The 15333-nt window shown below is 39.2% G+C and overlaps 1 protein-coding gene across 1 annotated transcript in view; it reads left to right on the top strand.

Annotated features, from left to right (window-relative positions):
* cpdp (CPD photolyase) overlaps nt 1-15333 on the top strand; it is a 75939-nt gene that overhangs the window by 42508 nt on the left and 18098 nt on the right. The window contains exon 6 of the mRNA XM_061928700.1: nt 2126-2324. Coding sequence (XP_061784684.1) covers nt 2126-2324 — 199 coding nt within the window. The remainder of the gene's footprint in view (nt 1-2125; nt 2325-15333) is intronic.

Genomic DNA, 15333 nt, shown 5'->3' with positions numbered 1-15333 from the left:
TCCCCAATAATTTTAGTGTAATTTGTTTTTTTTGCTCAAAAAATAATAATGAATTAAGATCAATGTTGTTATGAATTATTGACCTACTCAAGGCTCCAATTACGTCACATTTGAGATATTTTTGGGGAAAATGTTGCATATTTTGTGTTTGCCATATAAAAAACTGAGCTGTTTTTTTTAAAGGGCCTAAAACGAACAAACGAAAAACATAAACAACAATAAAACGTATAAGTTGATCTCAAAATGACTGTGTTAAAAGGAAACAGTAAAAAAAAAAATTAATTTATTTTCTAACACTTTAATTATTTGGATCCCCAATAATTTTAGTGTGATTAGTTTTTTTTGCCAAAAAAAAAATAATGAATTAAAATCAATGTTGTTATGACTTATTGACCTATTCAAGGCTCCAATTACGTCACATTTGAGATATTTTTGGGGAAAATGTTGCATATTTTGTGTTTGCCATATAAAAAACTGAGCTGTTTTTTTTAAAGGGCCTAAAACGAACAAACGAAAAACATAAACAACAATAAAACGTATAAGTTGATCTCGAAATGATTGTGTTAAAAGTAAACAGTAAAAAAAAAATAATAATTTATTTTCTAAGACTTTAATTATTTGGATCCCCAATAATTTTAGTGTGATTAGTTTTTTTTGCTCAAAAAATAATAATGAATTAAAATCAATGTCATTATGAATTATTGACCTATTCAAGGCTCCAATTACGTCACATTTGAGATATTTTTGGGGAAAATGTTGCATATTTTGTGTTTGCCATATAAAAAAACTGAGCTGATTTTTTTAAAGGGCCTAAAACGAACAAACGAAAAACATAAACAACAATAAAACGTATAAGTTGATCTCGAAATGATTGTGTTAAAAGTAAACAGTACAAAAAAAATTATTTATTTATTTTCTAAGACTTTAATTATTTGGATCCCCAATAATTTTTGTGTGATTTGTTTTTTTTGCTCAAAATAATAATGAATTAAAATCAATGTTGTTATGAATCATTGACCTATTCAAGGCTCCAATTACGTCACATTTGAGATATTTTTGGGGAAAATGTTGCATATTTTGTGTTTGCCATATAAAAAACTGAGCTGTTTTTTTTAAAGGGCCTAAAACGAACAAACGAAAAACATAAACAACAATAAAACGTATAAGTTGATCTCGAAATGATTGTGTTAAAAGTAAACAGTAAAAAAAAAAAAAAAAAAAAGTATTATCTGAGACTTTAATTATTTGGATCCCCAATAATTTTAGTGTGATTTTTTTTTTTTTTGCTCAAAAATAATAATGAATTAAAATCAATGTTATGAATTATTGACCTATTCAAGGCTCCAATTACGTCACATTTGAGATATTTTTGGGGAAAATGTTGCATATTTTGTGTTTGCCATTTAAAAAACTGAGCTGTTTTTTTTAAAGGGCCTAAAACGAACAAACGAAAAACATAAACAACAATAAAACGTATAAGTTGATCTCGAAATGATTGTGTTTAAAGTAAACAGTAAAAAAAAAAAAAAAAATTATTTTCTAACACTTTAATTATTTGGATCCCCAATAATTTTAGTGTGATTAGTTTTTTTTTGCTCAAAAAATAATAATAAATTAAAATCAATGTTGTTATGAGTAATTGACCTTTTTAAGGCTCCAATTATTATATAATCTCAAATATTCCACTTAAAAATTTTATTGTGTGAAAATATTACATATTTTGTATTTTTTCCATTAAGAAAATTGGGTTTTCTTTGACAACAAGAGCATACAACTTAAATCTTTAAAACCGTTATATTGACAGATAGACCTAATGTTGATCTAGAGATTTAAAACTTGAATAATAATAAAAATAATAATACAGAATAATGACACATTTTTCATATTTTTTTGACCAAAACCCTTTGGGGTCCCCGGGATCAAGCCTGAGTGGAGGCCTAAATGTATATTTTTTATACATATATTGTATTGGTTTTTAAAATATCAAAATGGCCCCCGCTTGCTTTGATTTTTCAGAGTGCGGCCCTCAGTGGAAAAAGTTTGGACACCCCTGCTCTAAGCAATTATCACTCAAGCAGTAGAGTGTTGTTTGCATTGTTTAACCAACCACCATGTTTTGTTCCAGCCAGTAGACTGGGCCAAAATCCTGGCCTCCCTGCAGGTGGACAAAACAGTAGGCGAGCCAGAGTGGGCTCAACCAGGCACCAAATCGGGAACGGCCATGTTGGAGTCCTTTATCGACGTTCGCCTCAAACTGTTTGGCACTCAACGTAACGATCCAAACGTTGCTGCGCTCAGCCAACTCTCCCCCTGGATCCGCTTTGGTTAGTAAAACATTTTGGATACTCGAGCCTGCACACTTCTTCATGGTTTGAATTACAAGTCATAATTTAAGATCAACCTCTAGATCAGTGGTTCTTAACCTGGGTTCGATCGAACCCTAGGGGTTCGGTGAGTCGGCCTCAGGGGTTCGGCGGAGCCTCTGCCGCGGAGGTCAAGACACACCCGACTCATCGTGTAAATAATCATAGGTATTGCTAGAAATAATAGTGTCCTGTGCTGTGTGCCTTCTTAGGAGGCATCACAAAAGAAACACAATAAATGGTGCGATTGTGTTGGTTTAAAAAAAAAACTGATAAAGACTTGACGATGGACTAAAATTCCATTTCAATTTTGTGGGGAGTGCTCAGAGAGTATGGGGTAACGGACTGTCTGATTGTGGCGGTCCGCTCCCTGTATACTCGGTGCCAGAGCTTGGTCCGCATTGCCGGCAGTAAGTCGGACACTTTTCCAGTGAGGGTTGGACTCCGCCAAGGCTGCCCTTTGTCACCGATTCTGTTCATAACTTTTATGGACAGAATTTCTAGGCGCAGTCAAGGCGTTGAGGGGATCTGGTTTGGTGGCTGCAGGATTAGGTCTCTGCTTTTTGCAGATGATGTGGTCCTGATGGCTTCATCTGGCCAGGATCTTCAGCTCTCACTGGATCGGTTCGCAGCCGAGTGTGAAGCGACTGGGATGAGAATCAGCACCTCCAAGTCCGAGTCCATGGTTCTCGCCCGGAAAAGGGTGGAGTGCCATCTCCGGGTTGGGGAGGAGATCTTGCCCCAAGTGGAGGAGTTCAAGTACCTCGGAGTCTTGTTCACAAGTGAGGGAAGAGTGGATCGTGAGATCGACAGGCGGATCGGTGCGGCGTCTTCAGTAATGCGGACGCTGTATCGATCCGTTGTGGTGAAGAAGGAGCTGAGCCGGAAGGCAAAGCTCTCAATTTACCGGTCGATCTACGTTCCCATCCTCACCTATGGTCATGAGCTTTGGGTTATGACCGAAAGGACAAGATCACGGGTACAAGCGGCCGAAATGAGTTTCCTCCGCCGGGTGGCGGGGCTCTCCCTTAGAGATAGGGTGAGAAGCTCTGCCATCCGGGGGGCGCTCAAAGTAAAGCCGCTGCTCCTCCACATCGAGAGGAGCCAGATGAGGTGGTTCGGGCATCTGGTCAGGATGCCACCCGAACGCCTCCCTAGGGAGGTGTTTAGGGCACGTCCGACCGGTAGGAGGCCGCGGGGAAGACCCAGGACACGTTGGGAAGACTATGTCTCCCGGCTGGCCTGGGAACGCCTCGGGGTTCCACAGGAAGAGCTGGACGAAGTGGCTGGGGAGAGGGAAGTCTGGGCTTCCCTGCTTAGGTTGCTGCCCCCGCGACCCGACCTCGGATAAGCGGAAGAAGATGGATGGATGGATGGATTTTGAGGGGTATTTTTTCCCTGAAAATATTGTTACCGTATTTTTCGGACTATAAGTCGCACTGGAGTATAAGTCGCATTTTTTGGGGAAATGTATTTGATAAAAGCCAACACCAAGAATATACATTTGAAAGGCAATTTAAAATAAATAAAGAATAGTGAACAACAGGCTGAATAAGTGTACGTTATATGAGGCATAAATAACCAACTGGTATGTTAACGTAACATATTATGTTGGGTTTTATCAAATAAATGTTCCCAAAAAATGCAACTTATACTCCAGTGCGACTTATATATGTTTTTCTTCTTCTTTATTATGCATTTTCGGCCGGTGCGACTTATACTCCAGAGCGACTTATACTCCGGAGCGACTTATACTCCGAAAAATACGGTAGTAGAAAACTGCTAGTACGAGGCGGCTAACAACGCAGGAAATGGGATTGATCTACTTCGCCTCCAAAGCGTTAAAAAAACATCCAAAAAATCTCCCTTTTATTTATTAGTATTATTTTATTCTATTTTTATTTTATTATATATTATTATTATTATTATTAATTTTTATTTTATTTTATTATTATATATATATATATTTTTTTATATATATCTGTCTGTCTCTGGCCGCGTATGTGTGTGTGTGTGTGAGAATGTGTCTGTCTTTGTCGTCTTGTTACATAATTGCGCCATTTGTCCCTCGTTAGTGGGACCTGAGTGGGGTGGGAGGGTGGGTGGGTGGTTTGGGTTTTAAGGGAAAGGGTGTGAATCATTTACTAACTTTAAAATTGTACTGTTTTGACTTGCACTTTTTTCTGTCTGTTTGAAAATGCCAATAAAAAAAAGTTGGAAAAAAAAACAAAAAACATCCAAAAACCACCAACAGCGCTCTATTTGCACCAGGGGTGTCAAACATACGGCCCGCGGGCCTGACCCGGTTGAACAGGATTTATCCGGCCCGCAAGATGAGTTTGAGTATAAAAATGAGCCGAAATTTTTGAATGAAAAAAACAGCTGTTCTAAATGTGTCCACTAGATGTCGCAATAGCAATTATTTGTATATTTGTAGATTATGCTACATACTGTATTTTTCGAAGTATAAGTCGCTCCGGAGTATAAGTCGCACCGGCCGAAAATGCATAATAAAGAAGGGAAAAAACATATATAAGTCGCACTGGAGTGTAAGGCACATTTTTTGGGGAAATGTATTTGATAAAAGCCAACACCAAGAATAGACATTTGAAAGGCAATTTAAAATAAATAAAGAATAGTGAACAGGCTGAATAAGTGTACCGTATTTTCCGCACCATAAGGCGCCCTGGGTTATAAACCGTGCCTTCAATGAACGGCATATTTCAAAACTTTGTCCACCTATAAGCCGCCCCGTGTTGTAAGCCGCATCTAACTGCGCTAAAGGAATGTCAAAAAAACAGTCAAATAGGTCAGTCAAACTTTAATAATATATTAAAAACCAGCGTGATGTGGGCGCGCATGGAATCGTATATCAACATGGACGAAGCTGCGTGAAAAAAGCCACCCGGCCTCTTCGCGTAAACTTAAACTTACCTTAACCACTCGCTCATCTTTTCTTCATCCATCCCTTCGAGTTAGCTTTTATGATGACGCCGGCTGGAAAGGTCTCTTTTGGCAAGGTCTTCCTTTTGAATATCACCATGGGTGGAAGTTTCTGGCCTAATTATTAGCATGGCAAGCTAGAACCACAGTGAAGGATGACTTCTCATTCCCTGTGGTGCGAATATTCACCGTACGTGCTCCCGTTGTATCCACAGTGCGGTTCACAGGAATATCAGTTGCTGTGAAATAGTAATCCGTGTGCGGATGGAGAGATTGCGTCTTTTCATGAACCGGATCCCTGTCGTTTAGTAGGAGCCATTTTGTGGTCTTTACAGATGTAAACACACAAAGGAAATGAAACGTACGGTAATATCCGCGCGCTTTTTCTTCTTCTACGCGGGCGGGTGGTTGCTTACAGTAGAAGAAGAAGCGCTTCCTGTTCTATGGGGGCGGGTGCTTACCTTGGCGGTTGCTTGCGTAGAAGAAGAAGCGCTTCCTGTTCTACCGGGAAAAAAGATGGCGGCTGTTTACCGTAGTTACGAGACCGAAACTTTATGAAAATGAATCTTAATATTTATCCATATATAAAGCGCACCGGGTTATAAGGCGCACTGTCAGCTTTTGAGAAAATTTGTGGTTTTTAGGTGCGCCTTATAGTGCGGAAAATACGGTACGTTATATGAGGCATAAATAACCAACTGAGAACGTTAACGTAAAATATTATGGTAAGAGTCATTCAAATAACTATAACATATAGAACATGCTATACGTTTTCTCAAAATTCTCAAAACCGATCTTTGCTCAATTCTGTTTTAATATTTGTCGGGCCTTGGTAAAGGGACCAAGGGGCCGGATGTAGTTTGTCCACCCCTGGTCTGAAACAATTGTCCTGTTATTTTTGCCCCGTCTTAAGACCACGTTTGCGGACATTTCTATACGTGGTGAATGTTACACCGTGTGGAGGAAGTATTTGTTTATCAGCCCACTTTAAAGACCAACCACCGACAAAATACAAACAACTTCAGATGGCGCAGAGTCGTTGTCTACGATTTCTAGTAAGAGTGTCATGACAGTTTGTAATGATACGTAAGTAACGTACCGTATTTTTCGGAGTATAAGTCGCCCCGGAGTATAAGTCGCACCGGCCGACAATGCATAATAAAGAAGGAAAAAAACATATATAAGTCGCATTTTTGGGGGAAATGTATTTGATAAAAGCCAACACCAAGAATAGACATTTGAAAGGCAATTTCAAATAAATGAAGAATAGTGAACAACAGGCTGAATAAGTGTACGTTATATGAGGCATAAATAACCAACTGGTATGTTAACGTAACATATTATGGTAAGAGTCATTCAAATAACTATAACATATAGAACATGCTATACGTTTACCAAACAATCTGTCACTCCTAATCGCTAAATCCCATGAAATCTTATACGTCTAGTCTCTTACGGGAATGAGATAAATAATATTATTTGATATTTTACGCTAATGTGTTAATAATTTCCACACATAAGTCGCTCCTAAGTAGGGTTGTCCCGATCCAGGTTTTTGCACTTCCGATCCGATCCGATATTGTTTTTGCACTTCCGATCCGATATCGATACTGACCGATACCGATACTGACCGATACTGGCCTATCCGAGCATGTATTAAAGTTTAAAGTTATTTAGCCTACTTAGTTGTCAGATTCATGTTGAAAAGGGTTCTAGTACTATTGATAACAACTAGCCAGCTGAATTAGGGGAGTTTGAATAATACACAATGGTTGGTAACAAGAAACTGACCTGTTTATTCAAGGATAAACACAAAATAGACAAAATTATACATGATAAACAGAAATGGCATCATTGAACTAGGGCTGGGCGATATGGCCTTTTATTAATATTGCGATATTTTAAGGCCATATTGCGATACACGATATATATCTCGATATTTTGCCTTAGCCTTGAATGAACACTTGATGCATATAATCACAGCAGTATGATGATTCTATGTGTTTTGATTGATTGATTGAGACTTTTATTAGTAGGTTGCACAGTGAAGTATATATTCCGTACAATTGACCACTAAATGGTAACACCCCAATAAGTTTTTCAACTTATATACTATCAGATATATACTATCATCATAATACAGTCATCACACAAGATAATCACATTGAATTATTTACATTATTTATAATCCAGGGTGTGGAAGGGGGCACGGGATGTAAGTGTCAAAAAGACAGCCAAAAGAGTTTGATATGAGAATAAATCTAAAGTTAAAATATAGGGTAGAAATGCACCCATTTGCAGGAAATGTAGTCTTGATTTTCAAAATTTTCTTTCAAGGCTTGCATGTCTACATTAAATCATTCTTCTTCATACTGCATTAATATATGCTACTTTTAAACTTTCATGCAGAGAAGGAAATCACAACTAAAAAAAATCACAAATTTTTTCATACGGTGTTGATGTGGAAATTTTTGCCTCGGCATTTTGATGGTGTGGACGTGTGGCACCGAATGGAGATAAGCGTCTCGACAGACGTCACAATATTTGAACAATGATGACGAAAACTGTTTTCTCTGTCGTGTCCGTGTGTCGAAAATTGTTATGCGCTTATTTTTTTATTTGATTTTGTGCGTGGCATAGATTTGCTATGCGCAGAGGACGCTTAAACAGTGCGCAATTGCACAGGCGAGCACCTTAGAGGGAACGTTGCTCGCACGGCTGCGCTAGCATCACAGCTAACGTTAGCCATGCTGCTACCTCTCTGCTCGGGGAGGGCGTATACGTATGTGACGTATGTCGTGACAGTATGTGACGTGTGTAAGAAGGTGCACTTGCTGTCTGTGAGAGGGAGACACAGGAAAGAGTGGGAAGAGCCTGTCGTGTAATGCCAGCAGCTAAAAGCAACTGCGTGAGAATTCACAGACCTGTGGATGTGTTGAAGGTGTGCTGGAAAATGCGGAACGGAAATTAGGGAGCAGCAGAAAAGTGGAATGTATTATTTAAATCGGTGCGTTGGAAAACACGGACCGGAGTTTTTTTTTAAACTGGATCTGGATCGGCATTTTCCCATGCCTTGCCGATACGCAATTTTTGGCAAATATCGGCAGCCGATCCGATCCAAATATCGGATCGGGACATCCCTACTCCTGAGTATAAGTCGCACCCCGGCCAAACTATGAAAAAAACTGCCACTTATAGTCCGAAAAATACGGTATTCTAAATTAACATTGTCCCACTTTTGGTAGTTCTGCCTCAGAGGTTCCACCGTAGTTAATGTCCTAGACTGTTTTTCAGCAGTCTAAGCCCAACAGCGGCGCACAGAGTTGTAAGTAAATAAATAAATAATGATAAATGGGTTGTACTTGTATAGCGCTTTTCTACCTTCAAGGTACTCAAAGCGCTTTGACACTACTTCCACATTTACCCATTCACACACACATTCACACACTGATGGAGGGAGCTGCCATGCAAGGCGCTAACCAGCACCCATCAGGAGCAAGGGTGAAGTGTCTTGCTCAGGACACAACGGACATGACGAGGTTGGTACTAGGTGGGGATTGAACCAGGGACCCTCGGGTCGCGCACGGCCATTCTTCCACTGCGCCACGCAAAACATACTTGCCAACCCTCCCGGATTTTCCGGGAGACTCCCGAAATTCAGCGCCTCTCCCGAAAACCTCCCGGGACAATTTTTCTCCCGAAAATCTCCCGAAATTCAGGCGGAGCTAGAAGCCACGCCCCCTCCAGCTCAATGCGGACCTGAGTGACATGTCAACAGCCTGTATTCACGTCCGCTTTCCCACAACACACGTTATAACTGTAGAATGATGGAGGGTGAGTTCTTGGTTTCTTATGTGGGTTTATTGTTAGCCAGTTTCATTAACGTCCTCCCAGCGCGGTAACAACACAAAACAACAGCAGTCATGTTTTATTCTACCGTAAATCAGTTCGTCTGCCGTAAACAGCAATGTTGTTGTAATATATTGAGTTAGAGGCAATAACCAGGCGAGGTGATGAAGTACGTCTCTTTACTGTAGACTTCAGAACAGACTCACACACTTGACGTCAGGTGCGCAACACCACGTAAATCGTTGGCCAACCAAAAAGTAACCCCAGTACTCTATAGCCGACATTCAACAGGAGATGTCAACAGACAAACAAACTCCATTACATTCCTCCCCTTTTAGAAATGGAGAAGTTCCTCAAAATAAATAAACAACCCAACCAAAAAATGCAGCAGCTCAATTAAAAAACTGTACTTAAGCCACATTCTTTTTTTTTTTTTAGTACTGAACTCTTAACCCTCATTTGTAAACAATAACATGCTTATTATACAAACAGTACGTGTACACCTTTAACACAGATTTTTATACTGTCTTCAGAGATTCATTTTTTTTGGTGGTACTCGAAACCTTTCTGGGTACCTGCGAGAGGGTGTTCAGCATGGTTAGAAAAATAGTGACAGAGAATAGAACAAGGATGGACAATTCAACCCTTAACTCAACAATGAGTAGATGAGTGTTATGTGTGTGTATATGTGTAAATAAATGAACACTAAAATTCAAGTATTTATGATATATATATATATATATATATATATATATATATGTATATATAGCTAGAATTCACTGAAAGTCAAGTATTTCTTATATATATATGAAATACTTGACTTGGTGAATTCTACCTGTAAATATACTCCTCCCCTCTTAGCCACGCCCCCACCCCCACCTCCCGAAATCGGAGGTCTCAAGGTTGGCAAGTATGCTCCAAAAGGCAGGTGGCGTTTCATTCAATTCATCCAATATGAACACATCCTATACGTATAAACGAATCGCAAGCTTTGTCACTGTTGGGGTTGTGCCACGGTGCCTCAATCTATAACGCTGCAGTGCAGCAATTTCACGCTGCTGCCTCTTATCCTTCAACCACTGGATGGCTTTTGTCACAGTGCCATTCTATTGATTTCTTCAGGGAGACATTGATCTTAGCAGGGTCTCATGAAGAAGCGCGAGGGCATACACGTGGCCCAAGTATGTCCAAGTCCTTCAGTCCTCTGCTCTTTACTTATTGCAAGTATAATGTATTGTTTTGTGCGTGCATGCGCATGTGATCATGGATACCTTCGTGTCTTTGTAGACATAAAACAATGGCTAATCGATAACTCTCTGCAGCTTAATGCAGACAAAACAGAAACACGGGTTAACGCACCTGTTGAATTAATTCCAGGGGATTAAACCAGGGGGTGTCCAAAACACGGCGTGTTCAGTTTGGCCCGTGAGACGTCATGAATTTAATTAGGAATCTAGTCCACAGGTTGCTTCCAATTTGATTTTAAACATCCAACAGCAAATTGCTGCAAGTTTGCAGCCATTTTGGGGTCAATGGCAGTAATCTAGGTCAGTGTTTTTCAACCTTTTTTGCGTTGAAAAAATGCGGAGGCACACCACCAGCAGAAATCATTAAAAAAACGAAACTCAGTTGACAGTAAAAAGTCGTTGTCGCAATTGTTGGATATGACTTTAAAGCATAACCAAGCATGCATCAATATAGCTTTTGTCTCAAAGTAGGTGTACTGTCACCACCTGTCACATCACTCCGAGTTTTTTGCTGTTTTCCTGTGTGTAGTGTTTTAGTTCTCGTCTTGTGCTCCTATTTTGGTGGCTTTTTCTCTTTTTTTGATATTTTCCTGTAGCAGTTTCATGTCTTTGAGCGATATTCCCCGCATCTACTTTGTTTTAACGATCAAGAATATTTCAGTTGTTTTTATCCTTCTTTGTGGGGACATAGTTGATTGTCATGTCATGTTCGGGATGTACTTTGTGGACGCCGTCTTTGCTCCACAGTAAGTCTTTGCTGTCGTCCAGCATTCTGTTCCTGTTTACTTTGTAGCCAGTTCAGTTTTAGATTCGTTCTGCATAGCTTTCCCTAAGCTTCAATGCCTTTTCTTAGGGGCACTCACCTTTTGTTTATTTTTGGTTTAAACATTTGACACCTTTTTACCTGCACCCTGCCTCCCGCTGTTTCCGACATCTACAAAGCAATTAGCTAGCGGCTGCCACCTACTGATATGGAAGAGTATTACACGGTTACTCTGTCGACCTCTAGACAGCACCGACACTCAACAACAACACATCATTTGCAGACTATAATTACTGGTTAGCAAAACCATTTTTAACCCAAATAGGTGAAATTACATAATTTCCCACGGCACACCAGACTGTGTCTCAAAGCACAGTGGTTGAAAAACACTGATCTAGATTAATGACCATTGTTTGCACATTGAAGTGCACATAGCGCAGTATTTTTTATATTTGACCGAATCAAAACAATTTTTCCCACTCACGTTACAAATAAACTAGCACAACAAGTCACATGTAACACAAAAAATGTCCAAACACAACACATAATTCCAAATCACACCCATTTAAATCCCCTGTAATGAATGATGGGAAAAATGCAAAACACTCTCTCCACACTTATCCATGTTTAGAGCATTTTAGCTACTGGATATTTTTGATTGATTACTAAACTTTAAGAGGACGTCATGGAAGTAAACAAGGGAGGAGTCTAACTTTCACATACTCTTATTATCCAATTATATTAATGAATAATCACATTTCCATGATAATAATATAATGTGTGTGTGTGTGTGTGTGTGTGTGTGTGTGTGTGTGTGTGTGTGTGTGTGTGTGTGTGTGTGTGTGTGTGTGTGTGTGTGTGTGTGTGTGTGTGTGTGTGTATATACGCGTACTAGAGTTGCGCGGTTTGCGGACGCAACCGCGGAGTCCGTGGATAATCCGGGGGTCGGGCGGTTGACATGACGAAAAAAATAGATTTTAAATAGATTCGGGCGGGTGGCGGTTGAACCAATTCGGAAATATATATATACATAGTTAAATGTTGTTACCCACATACGAAAAACGAGCAGCACTCTTTGAAACAGGCAATTATTCATCAGGCACTGCAGCACACCACAACACAACAGAAGAAAAAAAAAAAAAGAGATGGCAACGCCGGAAGCAAACGTGGTACGCGACAAACTAAAAAAGGGAATACTATTTGCCTTGGCCAATAAGTTGCAGGTAATTTATTATTATTATTTATTTAATTTATTTTTGTTTAAATAGGGATGACATACATATGTTATTGTTTAATTTAAGTTTGTGCGCGTGATTGACAGCCTAAGGCTTATGAGGCACATTTTTTATTTATTTTTTTATTTCAACTTAAAAACGTATGAGCCTATGCCTATGCCTAGAACATAGGCTATGTGATTATCTTTATTTTCCTGCCTGTCGTTGACAATGGAGATTGTCTATTTTGTCATGGCTGCAGATCAATCAATAAAGGTTCATCTTTGTCGCGAAATTGTTCACTGCTTCACTGTGCACCCCGCCCTCGTCCCTATTTGAGCATTATAACGTTAACAAGTTAATATTCATTGAAATAAATTCAGAACATTTTTTTTACCTAACGAAAATATAGGCCTAGTCTTTCTAAAACATTTTTTTAACTTCTTAAAAGCATCGTTCTGTTTGCTGCAACTGTGCACACAAAGTGTGAGGAACGCACTCCTGATCTGAGAACATTGGCAACAATAGTCAACACTTTCTTAATGGAAATGACAATAATACTATAATAATGATAAATATTATTATCACGCATTAATATCTCTTAGCCACTAATGCGTGGCCAAGAGATATTAATGCGTGGCACGCATTGAATGTCTCTGCTACATTGGATCAGTCTCCTTTCTTTAACAGGCAAAAGCTTTATAACCTCACTAATGCCTTGCATCGTCTATATTAGATATATAACAACGGGCGGATGGCGGGCGGGTGTGGTTTTGATAAAATGTTGGTTCGGGTTTTTGGCGGATGGTTGACGACTTTTGTGATGCGATTGTGGATGAAATAATTGCCTATCCGCACATCTTTAGTGTATATATATATATATATATATATATATATATATATATATATATGTATATATATATATATATATATATATATATATATATATTTTTTTTTTTTTTTTTTTTTTTTATTAATTTATTTATTTATATATATATACACACATGTATGTATGTATGTATATATCCATACCAGTGGTTTTTAACCTTGTTGGAGGTACCGAACCCCACCAGTTTCATATGTGCATTCACCGAACCCTTCTTTAGTGAAAAATGTATATATATATATTTTTTTTTTTTCAAATTCAAGACAAAGTTATATATTTTTTTACTGGTGCACAAAATGAACCATGCATGAACATCACCTTGTTCAAAGGACAAAACCAACACAGTGCATGAACTCACAACAAATGACACACCTGCAAATCAGTGTGACTTCTGCTGTTGCCGTATCCATAATAAGCCGATAGGGAGAAGTTTTTATCTACCCGATGAGTCGGGTGTGTCTCGACCTCCGCGGCGGAGGGTCCGCCAAACCCCTGAGGCCGTCTCACCGAACCCCTAGGGTTCGATCGAACCCAGGTTAAGAACCACTGATCTATACGAATGTGTGTGTGTGTGTGTGTATATACATACATGTACATATCTTTGGACACCTCTGGATTGAACAGAACTTGTGTGATTTAGTCCAGTCCACTAAACCAAGCCTTAGAAAAATGTGAGAGTTATCTATGACAAAAACATGTCATTAGTGCAGCATTGTATTCAGCTGACAAATAACTGCTTCTTTCAACTAAGGAACGTCATTAAACTTAGGAAAATGGGATCACAGAATGATTTGGAACTTATCATTCATGCTTTTGTGTCTTCGCAATCAGACTGTTGTAATTGTCTGTTTTCATGTCTGAGCAAGAAGCTCGACTGCAATTTGTGCAAAACAAAAATGCTGACCCGTACAAATAGGAGAACCCACATATCCCTTGTTCTAAAAGAACTTCATTGGCTGCCAGTGTCCAATAGGATCATGTTCAGAGCTTTGCTTGTTCAGGCTCCTTCCTGCGTCAGTGATCTGATCCAGCCTTACACCCCTGCTCCGGGCTCTGAGGTCTGTGGATCAGAATCGACTGAAGGTTTCACGCACTCGTTGTTGTACTAGAGGTGACCGATCTTTCCAGGCTGTTACTCCCATGCTTGGGAGCGATCTTCCACCCTCATTGTGCTGTATTGACTCTGTTGACACCTTCAAAAGCAAACTTAAGACTCATTTATTTGTTCAGGCTTTTCGCGACTCTTGGGCTGCTATGATTTTTATTTTGTCTTTTGTGTTTGTTTTGACATTGTTTTACATTGATTATTTATACTGTATTTTAAAAAATATTCTTTTATATTTTTTATTTAAAGTGTGTTTTTGTATTGTTTTTTGTGTTTAGTTTTTTATTGTACAAACCCCGTTTCCATATGAGTTGGGAAATTGTGTTAGATGTAAATATAAACGGAATACAATGATTTGCAAATCATTTTCAACCCATATTCAATTGAATGCACTACAAAGACAAGATATTTGATGTTCAAACTAATAAACTTTATTTTTTTTTTGCAAATAATAGTTAACTTAGAATTTCATGGCTGCAACACGTGCCAAAGTAGTTGGGAAAGGGCATGTTCACCACTGTGTTACATGGCCTTTCCTTTTAACAACACTCAGTAAACGTTTGGGAACTGAGGAGACACGTTTTTGAAGCTTCTCAGGTGGAATTCTTTCCCATTCTTGCTTGATGTACAGCTTAAGTTGTTCAACAGTCCGGGGGTCTCCGTTGTGCTATTTTAGGCTTCATAATGCGCCACACATTTTCAATGGGAGACAGGTCTGGACTACAGGCAGGCCAGTCTAGTACCCGCACTCTTTTACTATGAAGCCACGTTGATGTAACACGTGGCTTGGCATTGTCTTGCTGAAATAAGCAGGGGCGTCCATGGTAACGTTGCTTGGATGGCACCATATGTTGCTCTAAAACCTGTATGTACCTTTCAGCATTAATGGCGCCTTCACAGATGTGTAAGTTACCCATGTCTTGGGCACTAATACACCCCCATACCAACACAGATGCTGGCTTT

The sequence above is a fragment of the Nerophis lumbriciformis genome, linkage group LG33 (genome assembly GCF_033978685.3).
Source record: "Nerophis lumbriciformis linkage group LG33, RoL_Nlum_v2.1, whole genome shotgun sequence".
Lineage (NCBI taxonomy): Eukaryota > Metazoa > Chordata > Actinopteri > Syngnathiformes > Syngnathidae > Nerophis > Nerophis lumbriciformis.
This window is presented reverse-complemented; position numbering and strand designations above follow the sequence as displayed.